This window comes from Panthera tigris, chromosome C2, assembly GCF_018350195.1.
Source record: "Panthera tigris isolate Pti1 chromosome C2, P.tigris_Pti1_mat1.1, whole genome shotgun sequence".
In the NCBI taxonomy this organism is placed as follows: domain Eukaryota; kingdom Metazoa; phylum Chordata; class Mammalia; order Carnivora; family Felidae; genus Panthera; species Panthera tigris.
The window spans coordinates 155990288-156012709 of NC_056668.1; the positions used below are offsets into that span (position 1 = coordinate 155990288).

General features: G+C 54.2%; 1 protein-coding gene across 4 annotated transcripts; it reads right to left on the reverse strand.

The window, feature by feature from the left end:
* Positions 1 to 451: 451 nt before the first annotated feature.
* LOC122230529 (protein transport protein sec31-like) lies at positions 452 to 22217 on the reverse strand. 4 transcript variants are annotated; one of them, XR_006207521.1, is made up of 6 exons: positions 22129 to 22217; positions 13310 to 13435; positions 10818 to 11009; positions 8069 to 8250; positions 1477 to 1544; positions 452 to 1224 (listed from the first exon to the last, which is right to left on the reverse strand). XR_006207521.1 is itself a non-coding variant. In XM_042956383.1 (5 exons), exons 3-5 carry the CDS (start codon positions 8115 to 8117, stop codon positions 499 to 501), a joined length of 843 nt encoding a protein of 280 aa, XP_042812317.1. In that variant the 5' UTR covers positions 8118 to 8250; positions 10818 to 11006; positions 22129 to 22217; the 3' UTR covers positions 452 to 498. The 4 variants fall into 4 exon arrangements, 2 of the variants coding, with proteins under 2 accessions (XP_042812317.1, XP_042812316.1); XM_042956383.1 differs by lacking the exon at positions 13310 to 13435 and having other exon boundaries at positions 10818 to 11006; XM_042956382.1 differs by lacking the exon at positions 13310 to 13435.
* Between the last annotated feature and the right edge of the window lie 205 nt (positions 22218 to 22422).

The window sequence follows — 22422 nt, forward strand, 5'->3', positions numbered from 1 at the left end:
ACAAAGACACAGGCGTCTGCAGAAGAGGAGTGTGAAACTCGCCTGCAGAGAGCCCAGAGTGAGAGGCAAGGGTCGTGAGGTCCTCGTGGAGAGTTGAGCGAGGGTGATGAAACAAGGGCTGTTACCACTAATGGGAATCCCCTGTACCCACTAAGTGGTGGAAATCTGGTTACGTTTTAAAAGGTGGTTGCAGGTCTCTCTGTGTTTTAGGGAGGTTCTGCCCGACACGGTTGCTATTAGCCACGTGGTTATTGAGCAGGTGAGAAGTGGCTGGTCTGCACTGAGAGGTGCTGTGTGTGCAAAATCGACCCCAGATTCCAAACGTCTTGTTACCTCCCTGAGTTAAAATGTCTCACTAATAATTTTACGTTGGGTAAATGTTGCAACAGTAACATCTTGGATGTATTAGGTTAAATAGAGCGTATTGAAATTAAGCCCACCTGTAGCTTTTATTTTTTTTTTTTTAAACATAGCTTCTGGAAATTCAGTGGAAGGCAGCTAGAGAGAAAACTGCCCCTTGGTTTGAGAAAGCAAGTTGCTGGACCCAGACCTGGGGGAGGACTTCAAGGCGAATGGGAGGTCCGCCGCCTTGTGGAAGAAAGTAGAAGAAAGGGAAAGGAATAGAATGGGGCCAGGACAGGTGAATATGGCCCGGGCCGGGTCCTGGGAGGGGAGGGGAGAGGAATCGGAGGCAGGATGGGAGGGAGGCCCAGGAACGCGGCAGCAGGCGGAGACCAGGGAGACAGATGGCCAAGAAAGGACTCCCTGAGGCCGTGAGGCAGGGCCGGCAGTGAGTTTTGCCAGCCGTGGGATCTGTCGGGAAATTTGAAATGGATTCCAGTTCTGTGCCACGGCACTCCTCTGCTGAGCCCACATCCCGAGGACAGACCGTGTGGGGCTGAGAGAGCGGTGCCCACGCTGGGGCAGAGCAGGGCCCGGTGAGGACAGTGATGTGTGCAAAGCAGCGGCCTGACGGCCAGAGGCGAGGAGGGAAGATGAGGGTGGAGGCTGAGAGGTCAGGCAACTGCGAGGACACCGTGACACCCAGAACCCTCGGAAGTCTCCGCGAGGGCACCGGACCGCTGGCAGGGAGGCGTGAGGCAGCTGAGCGTGCCCCTTGGTGTCTGAAGAGGGATGGCCTCGCCGGCCGGCCACCAGCAGGGCGTTGCAGTGTCCTGGGGGCGCTGGGCAGCCGGGGTCAGGGAAGTCTGGTGGCGGCGGTGGCTGGAGAGGGGAGCAACAGTGAGCAGCGTGCGAAGGCCTCTGGGACGCACCGCCTGAGCCTCCCCCGCAAAGTTCAAGTCTCTCCCCGGCTCCCAGATCCGCGCCTTCCCCTCATCCCTGCTGCCTGAGCTCCCCACGGTCACCAGGCCTGGGCCAGGGCACGTTCCTGTGGCTTCCAGTGTGCCATCTGCTTCCTACCGCGACCCTGGCGGGTGTACAGGGCACACCAACTGCCAAGGTCTGTGCACTTACGGGAGGAGGCGGAGACGATATGTATCCGATTTTGCAGGAAAGTGCTAGCTTCCCCTTGCACGGGGCATCTGAAAGACAAAAGGAAACAAAAGCAGACAAACAGAAGCAACATCGTAAGTGCCGAGAGCAAACAGGTGGCTGCCGGAGGGGCGGGGGGATGGGCGAGATAGGGGAAGAGGGGCGGGAAGTACACACTTGCGGTTTTGCGGAAAAAGAGAAAGGGAGAAGGACGGATCCGCGAGAAACCGGTCACGGCCGCGGCTTACCCCAGTGGGGACAGCGGGAGGAAACGGGGAGCTAGTGCCGAGGTGGAGAATGGTTTCGGACCATGTGTAGTTTTTAGTAGTTTGATTTTCGAACCGTGTGAAGTTTTATCCATCAGGCAAAACGAAACTGGAAAGGATCTGCCCTATCCCAAGTCGGATCGTCCGGGGGGATCCGTCTATTTTGTTTTGCTGTGTTTTATTTTATTTTATTTTATTTGAAAGTTAATGTATTTGGGGAGACAGAGAGAGCGTGCGTGCATATTTGGGGAGACAGAGAGAGCGTGCGTGCATGCTTGAGTAGGGGAGGGGCAGGGAGAGATGGAGAGAGCGAGAATCCCAAGCAGGCTCTGCACCATCAGCACAGAGCTGGAGGCAGGGTTTGAGCTCACCAACCTGAGCCGAAATCGAGAGTCAGGAGCCTAACTGGCTGAGCCACCCAGGCGCGCCCCAGAGTCGGTTTACTTCCATCCAGAACTTTCCCTGAGAAAGCGCCAGATCTTGAGCCACAAAAGCCTTGGCGCGGAGGGACGTGCCTTCTCCCAGTTGGCTGCATCCGGCAGGGCCACAGCCAGTGCCCCACCTGCGTCCCTCCCTCCTCTCGTCTTCCTAGGGCTCCCGCCTCAGCCACCGGTAACGTGGGGGGGGGGGGGTGGTAGCGCCAGAAGAGAGAGCAGAGCCAAAGTGCACTCGAGTCCCTCAGGCTCACAAGTGGACCTCTGGAGAGACGGCTTCCGTCCCGCTCACGCCGGCTTCGAGAGGTGCCGTGTGGCCTGTGGTTTTTGCTACTGGAAACTTCCAAAAGGCCTAGCAGGATCCATTCCTTTGGCTGCCGTGCCATGTGAAATGCCCCAGGCGTGCGGCCCAAGCTTGGAGAACGTTCACCCTGTCCCTTACTCGACTCCCCCACCCTCTTTGTAAGTGTCCTCTGGGCCTCCCCCGACCGTGACACAGATGCAGAGCTCGAACCACACCTGGAGAGGCGCCCGCCGCAACCCCAGGCCTCAGCCTCACACGAGGGGAACTTTGACCTCCGCCATTTCTCTGCTTTGTGGAATGAACCGACTGGGGAACAAAGCTCACATTCACAAAGCTTGGCGCTCATTCCCTTATTAATCCTCCAATCACCATTACGAGGCAGGGAGAGGCCAAATGCTATTATAGTCTTTCAGCCAGAACAGAAGGGAGACGACCTGCCTTGTGTCACGCATGAGTCACGAGTAGAGTGGGGTCTACACCCTGCCCTCTGGACCCTGGCACAGCATTCTCTCCCGGCCCTCAGCAGTGGGAGGAGGGAAAGGCACCTGTGCACACAGCTCTGGAGGGCATTCTTCCAGGCCTTTCCAGGGCTCCCCGCTTGCTATGGGAAGGCAGATGTGAGACACACAGATAGGGCGGCAGTTACCTGAGCAATGTGACCTTACGTTCCAGGTCAAAGCTCTTCCCCCACGGGCCCACAGATGCCCAAATGGCTATCATCAGTCCCCCTTCGGGGTTGGGGCAATGCCGAAAGTAAGCTCCTGGTCCAAGACATTTAGGAAACACTGACATGTGACAGTCTGTGCCTGGGCCTTGGTAAAACATGACCTCACTCTGGTAGTGTCGTTCAAGGGCAGTTCATCAGTCAGGCCGAATCCTAGGCAGAGACTGACTGGGACAGGCCAGTTCTATTTGGGCAGGAGGGAGTCGCAGAAGCCTCCCTGGAGAGGCTGGGCCCACCCTTCCCAGAGGCAAACCTGAGGGCAGAAGGAACCCACATCCGAGGTGAAGGCTGCGGGGAGAGAGACAGGAGGCAGGCCTTCAAAAGGACCCCGGAGAGCACTTAGGACACACTCCCTCAGGCTCACATTTAGCTTTGGGTGAAAGGCTTGTCCCCGGTCTCTCCCGTGCATTACCCGCTTTATCCAGCACCAGGTTCCAGGCGAAATCGTTTTCTTGTGTTCTCACGGTTTCCGGATGGAAATCTGGCAGAGAGGTCAGACATGTGCCCGTGTTTGCACAGCCGGGAATGGTTGAGCTGGGGTTTGAACTCCTGTCTGGCTGGAGCCTCAATGTTCCCACTTTCCAGAACATTCCGCACATTTACCCACAGACCTGAACAAGTTGCCGGGAGGGAGGAAGGGAGGAACGAAGGGGACCAGCTCAGAGGTGGAGAGGAAACGGGGAGGGGGAGGCACAGGAAATCCTGGGGGCGCTCACACACGCCCTCAGCACACGGACCGAGCTGGCTTAAATGTCAAGGCCAGGGTGCTGCCTAAAAGAATGGCAACAGAATATGTGTTTGCTTCTGCAGTTGGCCTTTAGAATACATTCTTCTTCGCCAGTTGGAGCCCCGGTAAACATCTGGATCTTCCTGAATTAAGCCTTTGACATTAAAAATAAATAATTTCAGGTAACAAAGCAAATACGCTTCAGGCTTTGTAGCCAGGAGTCTGCCGACCTCTGAGGTCCAGGTTGTTCCTGCGTACTTGGTGCCTCCAGTGAATGAACTTGCTGGAAGGAGCTTCAGAGATGACCAGACATCCGGACAAAGTGTGGCCAAACCATGATGCAAGAGGAAGGTAGGTCCGGCAGGAGCTACTGATCACAAATCGGGAAGTGCCCACAAAGTACCTGGAGGACTGGCTTTGTTTGACTCTTCTGCGTTCCCGGGGAGCTCCGTCTGCAAGGCGGCCATGGAAGTGTCTGGAACCACTATGGGGTGTAGGACTCCCATCCCTTCTCCAAAGTTCCACAGGAAAATTTGCCATGCAAGTCAAGCTGGAAATGCCCACCAATTGCCGTGACAGTCATTCCCAGCTCTGCCATAGCTGGTGACCTTGAGCAAGTTACCTAACTTCACTGTGTTTTGTTTTTTCATCTGGAAGATGAGTTAAAGTTACGATAATATAACCTACCTCCTATGATTTTGATGGAAATACAATGTGGGGAGATATGCAAGCACTTGCAACGGTCCTGGGGCACCAAGCGCCCTGTATGCGTGCTGTTATTACTTGTTCTGGCCAGCCTATGGAGATCACACGGTGCAGGGGGCAGGGGGATTTATTGTACACCTACTATGTGTCAGAGAGGTTCCGTAGATGATCTCCTTCAGTGTCTTCTGGACAATCACTTAAGAAAGAGGTTATTACCAAAGTTTACAGGTAAGGACTCAGACAAATAACTTTGCCCAAGGTCATGGAGTTTGGGGACCAGGAGTCAGGGTTTGAACACACATCAGACTGCTCTAAACTGTATTATGTCACACCTCCTCCCTGAAGCCTGCCAGGCCTGAATTCTTATTCTTGACACTGACTTAGGTTGTTTGAGAATGAAACCACACCCATGGAGGCAGGAGCTGGGAACCCAAGCCGCTGATCACTCAGCCTAACGTGGATGGAACTTTTCTGTCATTTACAATTCCAATTGGTAGGCCCAGGTTGGGGGGGTGGTGCCCAGGGAAGACTAAAGAAACTGAAAAAGTGAGAACAAACTAGAAGAGGAGATGGGATCCTTGGGGGCAGGAGGCATTTCCATAGGTCCTGCCTGGCTCTGGATCACCTCCTGGGAGAGCAGGCCCCAGGCACCGTGACAGGCAAGATGTGAGCACGTGGGGAAGCAGGAGGGTGACTGCGCACAGAACCCTGGCCACTCCAAGCTGTGATCTCACCCAGTCTCCACAGTAACCCTACAGGGTGGTGATTAGTGTGCATTTTATAGACCAGGCAACTCAAGGCCATCAAAGTTAAATGAGTTGCGCAAAGTCACACAACGGAAACATTGATGCTGTCCAGACAATAGGTAATATGTAATGTGCACCTGCAGAGGCTGGGCTCCTCCCGTGGCTAGAGCAACCCCTGGGGATAAGGAACCTGAGGCAGGACTACGATTCCAGGAGGACAAGGACTGGACAGCATAGGAAAGAGGGAGACAGAAGAGCTAAGGAGGAGGAGAAAGGGCAGAAGGCATTTGGGGCAACAGGGAACGCAGAGCCCTGCTCATCTGGATCTACCATTGCAGCGAGTGAGAGGCCACCAGAACCTACGACAGACTGAGGCCAAACTCACCGCCTGCTTGCAAAGCACCAGTACGGACCTATTTACCCGCTGCATGAAGGGCGGCCTTACTCCATTCTTCCCCCAGGGGTTTGGAGGTGGGAAAGCTCAGGAGAGAAACAGAAGCTGTGGAAAGGTTTCCCAGACATGGGGAGGGGGACAGGAGGCAGCCTGGTGCAGAGTCGGTCAGATCAGGTCAGACCCAGCAGGGAACTTGCGAATGTTGGCCTAAGTGATGAGGACGTACCTACCGCATACAAGCAGGTCACGGGACTGGGGTCATCCTCCCCAGGCGCTCATCCCGGGCCTCCTCTCAGCTGCCCAAAGCCAGGTCCCACCCTTACCTCCCCTCAGGGCTCCCGTACTTCCCTCTGGCTCATATTTCTAGGTTTGACCTTGATTAGGACAACGAAGGACTCTGGGGTGGGCTCATCCCTTGTCTTCAGATAGGTAAAGGGCGTCGGAGTTTCTCTTGGTCCTCGGCAGTCTTGCCTTTTGTTCCTATCTGGACTTCTTTATTCCCCAAAAGGGTTTAAGAGCCTCACCGGACTCTTGGAAGGTGGGTCAGACCCCAGAAGGACTTCACTGCCACCCCTTGTCCCAGATGCAGGCCAGGGATGGTTCCTCCCGTGGCCCAGCCTGAGAGTGAGGCCAGGGGAGGGGGTGGGGCACAGGAGTGGTGAGGGTGCTGGCCAACCACAGGCTGCACTTCAGGCAGATTTCCTTTCTTCTGAATGTGGCTCAGACCATCTCCAGGTGCCCCTCATGTCTGCCAGGTGCATCCAGGGCTGCCTGTGTGGTACCCCTGTGGCTGGGAGCCCCCAGGGCAGACCCGGGTGGCGGGCGCCTCTGAGGAGAATGGCCGGAGCCTGGCCAACACTGATGAGCAGAGCAAGCCCCAGATCCAAGGACTTTCTCCTAACTCTGCCCAGAACAGAGGGGAAAACAACTCCGGGGGTCAGAGGAGGGAAGGAAGGCAAGAGTAAGCAGCACAAAGAAATGGGAAGGAAGTTCTGCTTCTATTGCCCCAAAGGAAGCCACAAGGGGTCCAAGGAAGTTGCAGATACTGACCCCCCACTGTCCCTTCATCTGGGCCAGTGGTTTGCAACCCTGGTTGCCCATCGGCGTCACTGGGGAGCTTTGTAAAAATACAGATTCCCAGGTTGGACCCTCCACCATCCCAGGTCTAGCATCAGTACTTTGTACGATCTCTCCGGGAGATTCTAACAGGAAGCTGAATTTGGAAACAGGTGTAGGTAGGCCAGGGCTTCCGAAACTTTGATGCGTACACGGATCAACCAGGGATCTTATAAAAATGCAGATTCTGACTTAGGCAGCTGGGATAAGACCCGAGAATCTGCATTTCCAACAAGCCCAAGGGGGTAGTGATGTTGCTACCCCTGGTCTGGGGGCCACACTTTGAGAAGCTGGACTCGAAGGTAGACATCTGGAACAAAGTCAGGGGCCCCTGCCCTATAACCCCAGGTGCAGAGGTGGACAGCGAGGCCCAGAGAGGCCCTATGGCTCATGAGAGGGCCAGCCGTGGGCTCTTCACAGGATCCCCACGGCCTTGTTGAAAGGCAAAGGGTAGCACAGCCGTAGCTCATACACATTAGCTTAGGTTTTGCTGCTGAAAGGCTCCAGATGCTCCGCGTCTCCAAGCAAAGTCTTGGGATTCAGGGGGGAAGGGCTGTCCTCTGTGAGTGGTGAGCTGTAAGTGACTCCTTTATGGCCCAGAAAGGCCCTTTGGACACTCACGCAGAGCACCGAGAGGATGAGATTCAGCGGCCCAAGCTGCCCACTTGGGGACCCCTCCCACCTGCTCCAGCCAGGACCAGGGAGAGAACAGGAGAGGGAGGGAGGCGGGGTGTGCGGCCCAGAATGCCCTGGGAAGGGACACTGTGGGGCCCAAGTGTGGTGAGTCCTCCCCGTGAAATAGGAAAGGCCCAGATCCAGAGTCACTCACTGTGAAAACATCATGACTCTAGAAGAGTCCGGTTCTGCAGGGAGCCTCAACCCCTGTCAACTGCGGGGCCCTGCAGCTCCTGGTGGGCGGTTCCTCCCCGGGGGTGCTTGGGTCAGCTCCCGGAGGGAGTCCTTGTGATGGGCTCAGCTCTCGTGACCTGTAGTACCTCATGGATCAGTCCCAGTGATGGCTGAAGCCCCCTGGGTCACCCTCACCCCACCAGTGTCCTCCCTGGGGACCATCAGGACACTGACAAGTCTGGTCAAGGCTCAGGCTGGGCACTCACATCCACAGTCCAGGCAAATGGGGAACCACGTGGCTTCACTCACCTGGAATGGGGCTCAGTGACCCCTGCCAGGTCCCCTGGTGGGTCCTCATCGGACGGAGGCCCCTTGGCCATATCGAGAGGACTTTTTTGGTCCTCACAATTTTCCTGATTGTCCTTAGGTAGAGGCGATTGAACAAAAAAAGCCCCTAAGAAACTTCGCACGAACCAAGTTGTATTCTAAGGCTTTAAAAAGAAAGAAAAAGGGTAAAGAGGCTGGCGGGCTGCAGAGTTCCAGATTTATACCAGCAATGCCACTGGCTGGCGACAGGAACATCAATAACAAACATCTCCTGAGCAGCTGAAAGTGATGAAAACCAACCGCGGGGCGGCCGAGCAGACCCCGAGGCTCACAGTACATGAGGCTGTTTGGGGATCGTCCAGTCGTGGCCTCGCAGCCCCCAGCCTCAAGCAGAAGAGCGGGCCTGGGAGGCTCTGCGGCCCGGGTACGGGTCACAGAGCAGCCAGCTGTGGTGGCACCTTGCACACAGGGGGTCCCTGCCTCCAGCTCGCCGTGAGCAGCTGTTAACCCGCCACGGCTCGCCCCCGGTGCTGGGGGCCAGGGACGCAGCGGGTCCTCAGGAATCCGTGGGCAGCCCGCTCGCCAACCCCACAGTGCCTCGGCACCCATGTCGGGCGAGGGTCATTGAGAAGACGCGATGCTGGTTGACCCGTGAGCCGGACCCAGGCGACCGGAGGCTCCTCGCCCCCTGCCCTGTCCTTGGAGTGTGGGTTCCACTTGCCTTTCCCACGCCCGGAGGCTGCTCCAAGGACAAAGTCTTGAGATGGTGACGTGCTGTTGAGAACACCCGCGTGGGCTCCGTGTCTGAACCCGCCGGAGGCCTCTCTCTATAAACTTAAGACGCGGCGGGCGGGGGCGGGGATCCCCTCGTCTCTCCGCCGCCCTAGACGAGCCTTGTACACAAGTTCCCTCTGCTGATTAAAAGTGCCGCTGGCGACCAGGATGGCCTGCCTCTCCCCCCGTCTCTCCCTGCCATCTGCCCTCAGGGGCCAGTTTCAGATCGCACCCGGGAAACTCCCGGAGGGTTGTGAACCCACAGCACACCCCAGGTACACCATTTGCTGGCTGTGTGAGCTTCACCTTGGGCAAGTCAGAACCTCTCTGTGCCTCAGTTTCCACACGGGCGTAGTAACAGTCCATGGCCCGTGGGGTGGCCGTGAGGACTGAGGGAGTTAATACCTGTGAAGCCCTGAGAACGGGTCCCGGCATGCTGAATCAATGTGCCTTAAGGCAGAACAAACTGCTCAGAGAGGAACTGGCAGGCTCCTTTGGGTTTTTTTTCTACTCTGTGACGCGTCTCTGTGGCCCCGCCTGTTCCACCCCTTCTGGGTGACCAAGCGAGTGGCCGTGTCCTGACCAGCTTCAGTCCCGAGCTGAATTCGCTGTCCTTGCCTGCCCCAGAAGCGTCCCCGGATGGCCATCCTCCTGCCCCAGGACCCAGACATGGACGCTGCCTTGCCCTCATTACCTGTGTGACACAGGGCAAGTTGCATGACCTCTCATTGCCTCAGCTTCCCCCTCTGTAAAGCAGAGGTGAAGCCCCACTTTGTAAGGGTGCAGTGAGTTCTCCAACGATCTGCGACTTAAAACTTTTTCTTCTTATTTAAGCAATCTCTTTACCCGACGGGGGGCTCGAACTCACGACCCTGAGATTAAGAGCGGCACGCTCTTCTGACAGGGCCAGCCAGGCGCCCCCATGGGTGCTGCTTTTATTAACGGTATCATCACTGTCACGGGAGTTAGCGTCCCCCGCTCTGTTGCTGCCAACACGTCTGACGTAGCCTGGCACATACTCGTGCATCAAATTTACCAAATTTTCACCGAGTACGGGCCACGCGCCATGCCCTGGGGACCTAAGGATGTGCAGGATGTGAAGCATGTTCTTGTAGCCGCGTCTTCAGGGTTCTCTGGCCGGCTGGTTGTCCACACTTGCTGGTATTCATGCTAGAGTAACACCTTACCGTGTAACTCATGTGCACATTACCCACTGAGATCCTTACACAGCCCTGGGTGCTAAGTTTCGTCACCCTCATTTCCAGCTAAGGCACAGACAGGCCTGGAGAGGTCAGGACATCCCTGCAGGGAGGCAGTGCCAGCACCGGGATTTGAACAGAGGCCTGTTTCCCCCCTGACCCCTCCACCGTGCTCTGGGAGGGCTGGGAGAGGTAAGACCTCCTCTCTTTGTGGAGCCCACCTCCCTGTTCCCGAGGGCCACCTTCCCTGGGCACGACGAGACCCTCCCTCATTCTATCCCTGAGAAACTGCAGACCCTTCGGCAGCGTCTTGTCTCAGCACCAGGAACAGTTTCCAGCTACCAGGAGCGCTGGCGCTTGGCTCTTTCCGTGGGGCTGTGTGCATTCATGTTTTCTTTGGGAGTGCTTCATGGAAAATATTAGCCCACGAACTGAATAACCACTCAGAGACGCGGGCCAAAGAGGCACAAGCGTTCCAGGAATCGTGGAGAGTGAAAACGGCCCACCGAGGGCCAGCTTCCAGGCACAGATATGGGGACAGCACGACACCGTGTGTGTTCTCGAGCCCACAAATAGCTGTCCTGGTAGCAGGTCATCTGGAAGAATCTCATGACAAGCCCAGGCAGAAGATACTGCTTTTCTGAATTTAGATCTGCTCAGGCAAAGAGCACGGGGGCAGGGAGCCCAGCGTGTCTATCTCCACCAACTAGGAGGGGCCCCTGCTCACCCTTGAAGACGCGCTTGGCTTTGTCACGTACCGAAGGCTCAGACCTGACGTCCCCGCCCGTTTGTTCTCCTCCGAGAACCAGCCCGCACGCACCGAGCTGGAGCTGTGCCGTGACCGGTGCAGAGCAAGGCTCCACGGGGGACGTAGGAAGTCCAGGGTGGGAGCTCACAGCCTGCAGCCTCCTCTCTGTCCTCGGCAGGTTGGACTATGTCAGCGGCATCTGCTGCGGGATTTTTGCAAAATGTAACCAAAGTGTGAAAAACATGCCTACCCTTTAACCCGGCAATTCCAATGTCAGAGATCTAGCTTAAGGAAATAATCAAGCACATGAAACAATTTAGCTATGAGAAGGTTCAGATAATTTTTTTGTGTGCTTTACTTTGTATTTGTTTTTTACAGTTTATTTATTTTGAGAGAGAGAGAGAGAGAGAGAGAGAGAGGAGCGCAAACAGGAGAAGGGCAGAGAGGGAGAGAGAGAATCCCATGCAGCCTCTGTGCTGTCAGTGTGATGCCTGAGGCGGGGCTCAATCTCGCGAACCGTGAGATCATGACCTGAGTGGAAACCGACAGTCACTGAACAGACTGAGCCATCCAGGCGCCCCTGATTTGTGGTTTTTGTTTTTTGTTTTTGTTTTTGTTTTTTGAGACAGAGAGAGACAGAGCATGAACGGGGAAGGGGCAGAGAGAGAGGGAGACACAGAATCGGAAGCAGGCTCCAGGCTCCGAGCCGTCAGCCCAGAGCCCGACGCGGGGCTCGAACTCACAGACCGTGAGATCGTGACCTGAGCTGAAGTTGGACGCTTAACCGACTGAGCCACCCAGGCGTCCCGATTTGTGTTTAATAGTAGCGAAGGATTGGAAATAAAGCGGGTGACCAACAGTAGGGGGCAGGTTACCCAGAGACGGGTATGTCACACAATGGGGTGATTTCCGGCCGTTAAAATGATTTTGTAAACGTATCTTCACTGGAAGAGTATTAGTAAGGGGAAGGAGCTACAAAATATGCTGTGATCGTATGTACCTTAGGATTCTATTTGTGCACGTGAGTATGTGTGCACACACATGTACCTGTCTCCGCATGTCAAAGCCTACGCATGACACAGTGTTTGGTGTTTCATCATCTTGATACGACCTATGCCAGGGCCCCCTCGTTCACCACCGGAAGGTGGCTCATCACTTCCAAGGGGCCTAAAGGGCCTTTCAGAGGTGAGTGACGGCGGAGCGTGAGGCGTAATGGTGGCTTATGTCCCGCAAGATGCTTTCATCTAGTGCCCCTGGATTCTCTCCATCCTCCAGGGAGGGGCTTGACTGATTGAGAGTCCGGAAGGAGAAACTGGACAGGAATAGCCCAAACCCTCTTGGGTCTACTCTCCTATGATGCTGTAAATCTCACAGGATAGGCGTCTCGGTCCAGCCTGGCCATGACTGGGTGAATTCGGTGTCTAATTCTGAGATTCAGTAGGTGGATGGACGTGTAGCTTCCTTCTCCAACATCAGCCTTATCTGCACAGGGCACCTTCTGGTCTCCACCTCTGTTTTGATTTCTCAATGGGATTGGTCGCTGTTCTCAGGACCCACTCAAACATCTCAGCGTTCCGGGCCCCCTTTTGGAAGCAAGAGAGTGGAACCAATTCCTTTTGCTTCAAGCGTTGGGAAGCTAAGCCGTCTGATTGCTGGGGGCTAATCCCTGGAGGGGAAAGGCCGCTGACACTGGACATCAGGAGGATTTGGACCGTAAGCTCCAGGAGCATATGGACCCACTTGTGGCTGGCTGTGTGTGGGACCTGGGGATGCTAAGTTTGGCGTGGCGTGGACAGCATGGCCCTGGAGGAGTTAGGGTCACTGTCTGCCCTTGGGCGGGGAGCGAGGTCATCGAGAGGCACCGCCCAGCCATCTGCATGTGGCCACAGCGGCACAGCTTTCCCATGACGTGGTGTGGTCACTAAAGGCTAGTGACCCAACAGCTGGAGTGGAATATTAGGGGTCACTTAAAAATAGAAACCGGGGGCCGTTTCTGTGTATACCCAGCATCTTCTCCCGGGCCATCCAGGGATCTGGGGGTGCCCCAGGAGGGAGATGTGGTTCTTCCTGCCCCTAAAACTTACCTCTGTCTACAGGCACTTCCTTAGCGGCCCTATGGCTTTAGATATGAACATTTTGCTTTTGAAACTCAAATTTATGTCTCTAGTCCCAGCCTCTCCCCAAACCCCAGACTGGCCTCCTTGACAGGCCATGTGGGTACTTCTTATCGCAAACTTAACATTTTGAAACCGGCTTCTGGTCTCTCTCCCCACCCAGTCCTCCCCACAGTCTCCCCACATCTCCATTCTCTGGACGCCTCAGGGCAACCTTGGAGTCAGCGTGACTTTCTCTGCCATCTCACGTCTCCACTAGGAAATCCCAAATACTTGAGGGTGCCACCTCTCCTCGCCTCTGATGCCACCTCCGGTATCCCTGGTCCAAATAGCCATGGTCTCTCACTTGGATTGTTGCAATGGCCTCAGAACAGGCCCCCGCTCCTACCTCTGCCTGTCTGCAGTTTATTTTCCGTGTTGAATCTTTTGCCTAATTGCTCTGCTTGAATCCTCCGATAGCGTCCCACCTCATTCACAGAACGGCAGCAACGTGGATGGAACTGGAGGGATTATGCTGAGGGAAATAAGTCAGGCAGAGAAAGACAGATACCATATGTTTTCACTCATATGTGGATCTGGAGAAACTTAACAGAAGACCATGGGGGAGGGGAAGGGGAAAAAATAGTCTCAAACAGAGAGAGAGGGAGGCCAACCATAAGACAGAGACAGAGCACGGACTGAGGGTTGATGGAGGGGGAGGGGGGACAGTGGGTGATGGGCACTGAGGAGGGCACCCGTGGGGATGAGCACTGGGTGTTGCAGGGAAGCGATGAACCACGGGAATCCGCCCCAAAATCAAGAGCACACTGTACACCCTGTATGTTAGCCAACCTGACAGTAAATTGTATTAAAAAAAATAAAAATGCGTAAAAAATAAAATATAAAATAATTACAAAAACAAAAGGAAGAGCCGCATCCCTTCCTTGGCTCCCGAGGTCCTGCCGAGTCAGGGTCCGTGACCTCCCTCTCGCCTCCCACGCCTTGTTCACACTGGCACCCTGTCTCTTCCAGGCACACTGACCTCCTCTGCTCCTAAGACGTGTCAGGTACACTTCTGCCCCAGGGCTTTTGCACATGCTGTTCCCTCTGCTGGAACACTCTTCCCCCATCTTCTCCAGATGGCTCAGTCCTTCGTCTCCCTCAGGTCGTTGCTTTCAGGCTTTCTCTGATCACCACATTGACAATTTCAGCCTGCCTGACGCTTGCAAAGCCCTTTCCCTGCTGTGATATTTCCATTGCGCTTATCCCCAGCCGTCATATTATTTTTCTTATTCGTTGGTTTATTGTCTGTCTTCCCTGACCAGAATGTCAGTCGGGCAAGGGCAGAGATTTTTGTTTTTTATCACTGCCAGTCAGCGCTGGAAAGAGCGACTGGCACACAACAGGCATTCAATAAATACCTGTTGAATGGGAGAACGGATTAGGAGGTGGGCGACTGATACCTTTAGTTTAATTTGGAAAAATGAAGTATGGCCCACTGTGCACAAAACTGTCACAGAGGAGTTCACACCAACCACACACAGCAAAAAATCAAGCTGCACTGACGCTAAAACGTTACGGTGGTTTTCCCTGGGTGGGGGGCTGCAGATAACACACTCTCTCTCTTTCTCTCTCCGTCTTTATCCATCCAGGATTTCTTGTTTTTAAGTTTATTTATTTTTTTAAATTTATTTTTGAGAGAGAGAGAGAGAGAGCGAGCCTGCATGCAGGGGAGGGGCAGAAAGAGAGAGAATCCCAAGCAAGATCCACACTGTCAACTCAGAGCCCAATGCGGGGCTTGAACTCACAAACCGCGAGATCCGGACCAGAGCCGAAATCAAGAGCGGGACGCTTAAGTGACTGAGCCACCCAGGTGCCCCTCCATCCCTTATTTTAATGAATCCACAATATATTGTCTGTGCAAGGACGCAGGAGCAGAGGAGTAATTTTTTTTTTTTTATCAACTGGTGCTTGCTATAAATGATGAGATGTCCAGAGGCGAGGGTTGCGTGTAGACCTATGGGCGCTTCTGCGTCTCTCAAATAGAGACTTTTGGGGGGCTGCCGGCTCTCTGCTGAGCAGGTGTCAGGCATGCACGCCTCCTGAATAGCTTCTGACTGCACCCGAGAAAGACCGGTGCCTCGGCCAGTCTGCCGTCCCCGAGAAAGGCAGACACACACTCAGGCCGCCTGGCCTGGTGCCCCGGCCAGCACGGCCCCTTGCCTAAACGATCCTAAGTTTCACTGAGCTCCACGGCTGACAGAGCTTTCTCACGTGCGTCCTCTTCCTGGGCCTCGCGGTGGCTTCGTGTGTTACCCGTCACCCCCTTCCCCAGGGAGGCCGGGGTGGGGGCTGCTGGTAAGCACTGTGTCCAAGACCCCGCAGCCAGCTTCTCCTGCAGACCGCAGGGAAGTGACAAGGAGTTGGTCAGAAGCCTTTCCGGAGGCGAGTAGCCTCTGGGACGGGCTGATGGCCGCTAAGCCCTCGGAGTGTGTACAGCAAACTGAGGTAGAGAACTTCGGGAGGATTCCTAAGTGCAAAGAACAGCAGACTCGTTCCCCCCTTTCTAGGAAAGCGGATGCTTGTCCCTCCTAGCAGTATGGGAGCGCCTCTTAGGGAGAGAAAACAAGACCTTGATAAGCGCTTGGGGTGGTACGGGGAGGCTACTCTGACCCACAAAACAATGGGGGAGCAATTTTCTAGCCTCCAGGAGTCTGAGAGAGGATAAAGGGAAGACGCAGAAGGAGTGGGGGCAAGGGCAAGATGGAAGGAGGTGGCAGGAAGTGTGGGGAGGCGGCCAGAGGCTGAAGGATCAGACGCGCTCTTCGGCGGGGTTGAAGTGGCGTTGCTGTGACCGGATCCCCTCTTGTCTCCCCTCCCGGCCCTTCGGCTCCTGAAAGAGTTGACGTTGGGCTCTGCTCACAAAGATTTTGCGGGAGAAGGGATCGCGAAGGATCCTCGCGGACTTGACAAAGCTACGCAGGTAACAACACAGAGTGGGGACCACACACGTGCGAGCGGGAGCCGGGGGTGGGGGGGACACGAGACAGGAGCACACGAGCCCCTCGGGATGTACACGCGTCTTGGGGAGCTTTAGGTTTCTAGAGGCCGCAAATCTGATGGCTCAGGCCGGCTCCCCCTGTATCTCCATGCGGTGGGGTGAGGTCCGGGGGATTAATATCTGTGCTGCATCCACAGGCAGAGTATAAAGGTCGGCATTTAGTGCAAATTTATCTTCCCCTCCCATCGAGCTCCCTTGTTTGAATCGAAAGCCCAGAATTATTAAGCACAAAGAACAACAAACTTGTTTCACGCATTTCTTGGGAAGGAGGCTTAACGGATCCTTTTCTTTAACAGGTAGGGCCACACGGTGAGTTACCTAGAAACTCTCATCTTTCCTCACTGCAGCAGGTTTTCAGATATCAAAGAACTTGAAAAATGCAGCACAAACAAGTAGCGTTTGGGTCTACCCATCAGTCCTCTATGAGTTTCGTCAGCGTAGATCAGTTTCCCTGTCTGCACCGTTTGTTCCTGTAGACGGGCAGCCGCCAGCCCCAGACACAAGCGGGGATTTACCACTGTAGCCCTTCTCCTCTTCCTAGGGCTGGGCTTGGCCATGAGGTCACACAGAGCCCCGATCGTAGTAGAAGCAACTTAGGGTTTGGCCTCACATTTGGGGCGGCCTTAGGCAGGCGCCCAGCACGGGGATTTCCCTCGAGGGGGAGGACCAGCCTCCAGCCTGTGCGCATCTCCCTCTCTTGTCTGAAGCTGCCTCTCGGAACGGATCCGCAAACTGGCATGCGAGTCTGACCATCTGTCCCCAGTGATTTTGATTCCCATCAATCAGTCTCCTTTATTCATTAATAACACTTTTTAAAAAGCGCTCGAATGTCCATTCATGCATTTATTCATTCAGCATCGAACTGCTCGCTAGCTATTATGAGACACATGGTAGAGGCCTGGGGGCAGAGACAGAGGAGCAAACGTCGGCCTTGCGGGCCGGCACCTACAGGCTGGGGGAGGGCAGAGAGCCAGGCCGGGCGGTGGGAGGGGCTCTGAGCGTCGTAGGCACCTGTCTGTGTGTCCAAGCAAGGGCCCCCCTTCCCCTCCACGTGTCCTCCCCCGTCTCTGTTCCTGTCTCCCTTCTCCTGCCCTTTCCCTCCCTCCTCTGTCTCCCATGCATGCTCCAGTCTGCATGTCTGCATGCTCCAGTCGGCCCCCTCCCCCGCACACAATTTGTCCCTCCTCGGACTCTCTTCTCTCACCCCGCCCTCACACCCCCATGCATCAGCCAGGCCCTCCCAACCACCAGGAACCCTCCACAATCAGAGGCAAGGAGGAAGCAGCCCTCACCACGAGATAAGGGACAGAATTAGGGTGGCGGACCAGAATCATGCCAGACGCTTCCTAGGGGGAGGGGAAAAGGCCACAGATGATAATGAAACGGTGCTCGCTGCCATGACAACTGCGATCACTCAGCCACGATACCAACAGTTTAGAGACAACAAAATCAATCGAACGTTTATTTCCCCAGTACAACCGGCATCCCTAAGGAGGTGGAAACCAAGCAGGAGATGCCTCACCTGCCGGAGAACTAGGGTGCGAGGCGGGGCTTGGTCCTCCCTTCTCCAATTTACCGTCAGTTGTGACATCATTTTCGGCGGTGCCCTGCGTCTGACTCTTCACCTGTGTCCACTGGGTTGCCTATGGCTGTTGGGCGTCTACAGGGAGCCCGGGTGAGGAGGTCCGGCCCCGGGCTGGGGTGGGTGGCCCTGTTTCTAGCCACGGCCTACGGGGCCTGGATGGCTCAGCGCAAACACTGTGGACAGGAGGGTGGGAGGCGGGACCCCACACGACACAGCAGGCAAGCAGCATCGTTGTTCAGAACAAAGCCTAAAACCAACGTGGGAAACTGATTAGCGGGGCCGTGTTGTGGCTGTGGCCAAAACCACACAGATTTATCGGGTCCAGCGAAGGAAACGCCACGAGGGCGTCATTTACGTTTCTGCCCCGGGTGGTTGATGAACGTGGACGTGAGGGCTCTGTAACGGATCTCCTTGCGCTGCTCTGTGAGCTCGGCCAGCCACGGGTGGGCGTTTCGGAGGGAGCAGGGGCATCGTCCCCAGGGAGGTCACCAAATGCTCCAAGGCGGAGGCAGCAACCAACCCTGGATGTTTGATCTCTCGTTTATTCTGCGTCGTCAGCATGGCAAACAAGGCTGAATGGAGCAGTGAGTCAGCACTGTCTTCGTACCATAGTCTCCCCGCCCCCCAGGCAGAAAGTGGCTTTCAAGGGTCTCTGCCCTGAAAAATACTGTCAAGTGCCAGAAATCTCAAACTGTGCGAGATATGTATGGAAGCCTGGAAACACTGCCTGGTGTGCGTGGCCGTCCTAAGGAAACGGCTGTAAGAGAATCCACCTGTGCTGGGGCGTCTGGGAAAGGGAAGGGGGTGGTTAGAGGACGTGCCGCCCCTACCCATCCCATTAAACGTGCTCTGTGGTTCAGAGCCAGACAGGCATTTGTGGATCCCATTCCCCTATTGGCTACAGGAGGCTTGATCTGTGTGTGGACCAAAGAAAAGCTACTTATCCCTACTGGAAATTTCCTTCTAATTCCCTGGCATTGTTCAGCAGAGAAAGGTGAAACAAAGGCCGAATTCATTCACAGACAGGAGCTTCAAAGTCAAAACATCAAGGAGACAGCTCGAAACTTCCAACAGCAGCTCTGACCCAAGTTCTCCAACATCTCATATTTTCAAAACTCACAAGAGATGAGCTGTCCCCAAAGAGCTGGTTCCCTTTAATTTCTGTTTCAATGCCTCAAAGCAAAAAGTGCAAGTGTTCAGACTCTTCTCCCCCTGCTGCCAGGCAGGCCTTGACAGGCAAGGGCCTCATATTGTCCCCTTTTACTTCTCCGTCTTGAGGCGGAAGGCTACTTTCCAAACTAGGGGGGGCTGACACTAATCAAGCTGACAGTTGCCATAGCGAGCTTATTGCTTCAGAGTAAAAGACGTTGAACATTTACATCCAAACGTCTCATTGATTTACCACATGGCCACATGGATCTACAAACAAATAAAGACTGGCTTTGAAACAAGTGCCATTGCAAAAACAGTTTGGCGGGTTCTTAAAAAATGACACGTACACCCACCATATGTTCCAGCCATTCCACAACGAGGTATTTACCCAGGAGAAAAGCAAAATGTGAGTATTTGTAATAGCTAAAACCTGAAAGCAATCCAGATGCCCATCAATAGTGAATAAATGCGGCATAAACAAAACAACCTAACCCGTTGTGGTGTATCCAATGCCATGGAATACTACTCAGCGGTTAAAAAGGGGGAAACTAGTGATCTAGGCAGCGAGGTGGCTAAATCAAAACGGTTAAGCTGAGGGAAAGAAGCCAGACAAAAAAGAATTTATATAAAACTTCAGAAAAGTCAGAGTAATCTGTGCTGACTGAAAGCAGATCAGTGTTGGCCTTGGAGGGGTCGGGGGTGGGGGTGGGGCGGGGAAGGGTCCAGGGAGTGAAGGGATGGCAAAGGAACAGTAAGGAAATTTGGGGGGTGATATGTTCTCTGTCTTGAATGTGATGATGGCTTTGCGTGTATATACGTATGTCAAGACTTGTCCATTGTACCCTTTCAATGTATGCCGTTTAGTAGATCAATCAGGCCTCAACGAAGCTGTTAAAAAACAAAGCACCATGATGCAAACATAACAGGGACTACTTATATACCCCTGTCTTAAACAACTAAAAAGCCAGGGGGACAAATATGAAACAACAATTTCCAACACTGGACAGCAGTCAAGGCAGGATCTCTGAGAGAAGGGGGACAAACGAGGCGAATCCTACAATGGTAGCAGCTCACTGCCTAGAGAGAACCCAAACGAAGACTGGTGGTCCCTAAGAGTCGAGGAGACATCAGTTCTGAGTTCCGGAAGGTCAAGGCAGCTCAACGTTGCAGGGCAGAGTACCGGAGAGGAGAAGCTGTACACACAGAGGCGACTCCACGGACTGTCAGATAAAAATCTCCAGTCGTTAATTTCCGATCGGTGGCTGCATATGAAGAAATTCCTCAGGCAGAGGAAAAGAACCACTCGAAAGTCACAGACAGGACCGTTCCCGGAGTGCTTACGGGGCTAGAAAGGACTGGTATTCCCACTGGCCAACGTGGAGACCTTGTCATACATGGGTAGCCTCCTGAGAGGTACTGAATTAATAGTAGGGTTAAATTAGCCCTGGACTAAAAGTTGTTCTGGACCTAGCATAAACTTTAAAAGTAGAGTCTGTACTTTGTGAATGGAGGTCCGGGTCCTTGGATTCCCCACGAGAAGATTTTCCTGGGGATCTGCACGCTAATAAAGACAGCCAGAAGGAAAGAAGCAAGCACAAAGCAGGTTATTAAGGCGAAAGTACGCTCTCAAGGCGGGAGAGTGGCCCCCAGGTTGTTTTGGGATTGGATATTACTGGGTTTCTCTGGACTGGGCCGAGCTGGGACGTTCAGTGGGGTGGTCTCTAATGGACTCTGCTTCCAGTCATGCGGGGATCCCCTCCCACAGGTTGGGAGGGGGAGTTCTTGACCCTACAAGGTTTGTACTGGGACCCTCATGGCAGCCTTTTTCCATCAGGCGGGGCTGTGTACCCACCATGCAAATGCGTTATAAACCGAGTCTAGGGGTTGCCCTGGGGCAGAGGTAGAAAGGGAGAGCGCCCGCTCCACACCTGCGGCTCCTGATGTGTGAGCCCCAAGGTCTCAGAAACCACAAGGTCAGGATGTCGTGTCCCCGGGCTTTTCATGCATCACCTATTTCCCACCGTCCTGCAGCTCAGGTGTCTATCATTCCCCCCTCAAGGACTGGGGTCTGTGCACCGGGCGTTTCTTCCACTGCTCAGGTCTAGCTTCTACCTAACAAAAGGCAAGCCCCAAAAGGATCAAACTGTTTCCAAGTAACGGTGTGCCAGAACAAAGTCCAACACTCTTTCAAGGAATAAAACAGAATCGGGTACTGTAAATTTACCATTACCTGGCCTCCAGTAGGAAATTAACAGGCGTGCAAAAGAGCAAGAAAACGCGGCTTGTAACCAGGAGGGAAAAAAAGAAAGAAACAGGTCCAGAAGTGGCAGGGATGATGGAAACAGCAGGGGAGGATAGGAAGATAGCCGTTATAAACCTGATCAATTACCATATTCTAATTTATATTTATATTATTATAAATTATACACGTATTAAATTGCATTTTTATAATTCTAAGGAGATAATCATCTTTATATTTATATTATTAACTCTAAATCTTATCAGTCATCAAGGCTGTTAAAGCAAAACACGAACTCGACCGTGAGAGAAATGGAAGATATAAAAGAACACCCAAATGAAACTCCTGGAGGTGGAAAATACAATATTTGCGAAACCAGTCATGAACAACATCCAGTATCTCGACGGTGGAACTGACTTCCAGGCCGTCAAGTGATAACTGAATCACCACTTCCTTGAAGCCTTCCCGGCTGGAACGGACTCGATACCCCACGCTCGGTGCCGCTACCCTCCCCTTCAAAACACTTGTCCTACTCGTGATACTTCCATCGTCTGTGGGGCTGTGCAATGCACGTCTGCCTCTCCCCCTGCACCGTGAGGCCCGTGGGAGGCCACGTTCGCTTGCCGGAGTGCCGGTGCCCAGAACAGTGCCAGGCTGAGGGAAGCGCTCAATAAATATATTTGGAGTGAGCGAGGGAACTCTCGTCATCGGCTTTGCATTGGATTCATCTGGAAGTTCTGGCTTAAAGCATCACCTCTGGGGGCTCCTGGGTGGCTCAATCGGTTAAGCATCCGACTCTTGACTTCGGCTCAGGTCACGATTCGTGAGTTTGAGCCCCACGTCAGGCTCCACGCTGGCGGTGAGGAGCCCGTTTGGGATTCTCCCTCTCTCTCTCTCTCTGCCCCTTCGCTGCTTGGGCTCTCTCTCTCTCTCAAGATACACATTAAAAAAAACAAAAACAAAAGCATCACTTCTGACTTCCTTCGTCGGCCAGTGCCGTGATGCTGGCTGACCCTGGCTACAACCCTCCCAGGGCCTCATAAAATGTGCTTCCTGCAAGCACTGCTGAGTCCTGAATTAAGTGTGAACAGAAGACTCACTGAGCCCTGGAACCAGCTGCTGAATGTCGCCGACCTTTGGGTTCTCAGCTACTCAGTGAGCTTGCTGAAGCAGACGTCTCTAAAAACTCACCCGGCTCTGGACTTCCGGGCTGCTGCTGTGATCCAGTCTCCCAGCTCCTCCTCCTTCCCCCAGGATCCTCGCCTCCCAGTATCTATGCCCTGTGTATGCTCTGCCTGCACTGGATTTGGGCCTTCTGTGTGACCAACAGAGTAAGGGACGGCCGTGTGTGACTTCGGACGCTAAGTCATAAAGGGCATGGTGGCTTCTGTTGTGGTCTCTTGGCTTGCCCGCTCTGGAGGACACCAGCCACCATGTTGTGAGGACACTCAAGCAGCCCCGGGAGAGGGCCTCATGGGAGTAACT

Excerpts from the sequence above, each read along its gene's own strand:
- LOC122230529 (XM_042956383.1), bottom strand. The coding sequence starts at position 8,117 with ATGAGGACCCACCAGGGGACCTGGCAGGGGTCACTGAGCCCCATTCCA. Across the intron at positions 1,545-8,068 it reads GTCACTGAGCCCCATTCCAG|ATGCCCCGTGCAAGGGGAAG; the intron begins GTGAGTGAAGCC and ends TTTGTCTTTCAG. Across the intron at positions 1,225-1,476 it reads TATCGTCTCCGCCTCCTCCC|CCACCGCCGCCACCAGACTT; the intron begins GTAAGTGCACAG and ends TCCCCTCTCCAG.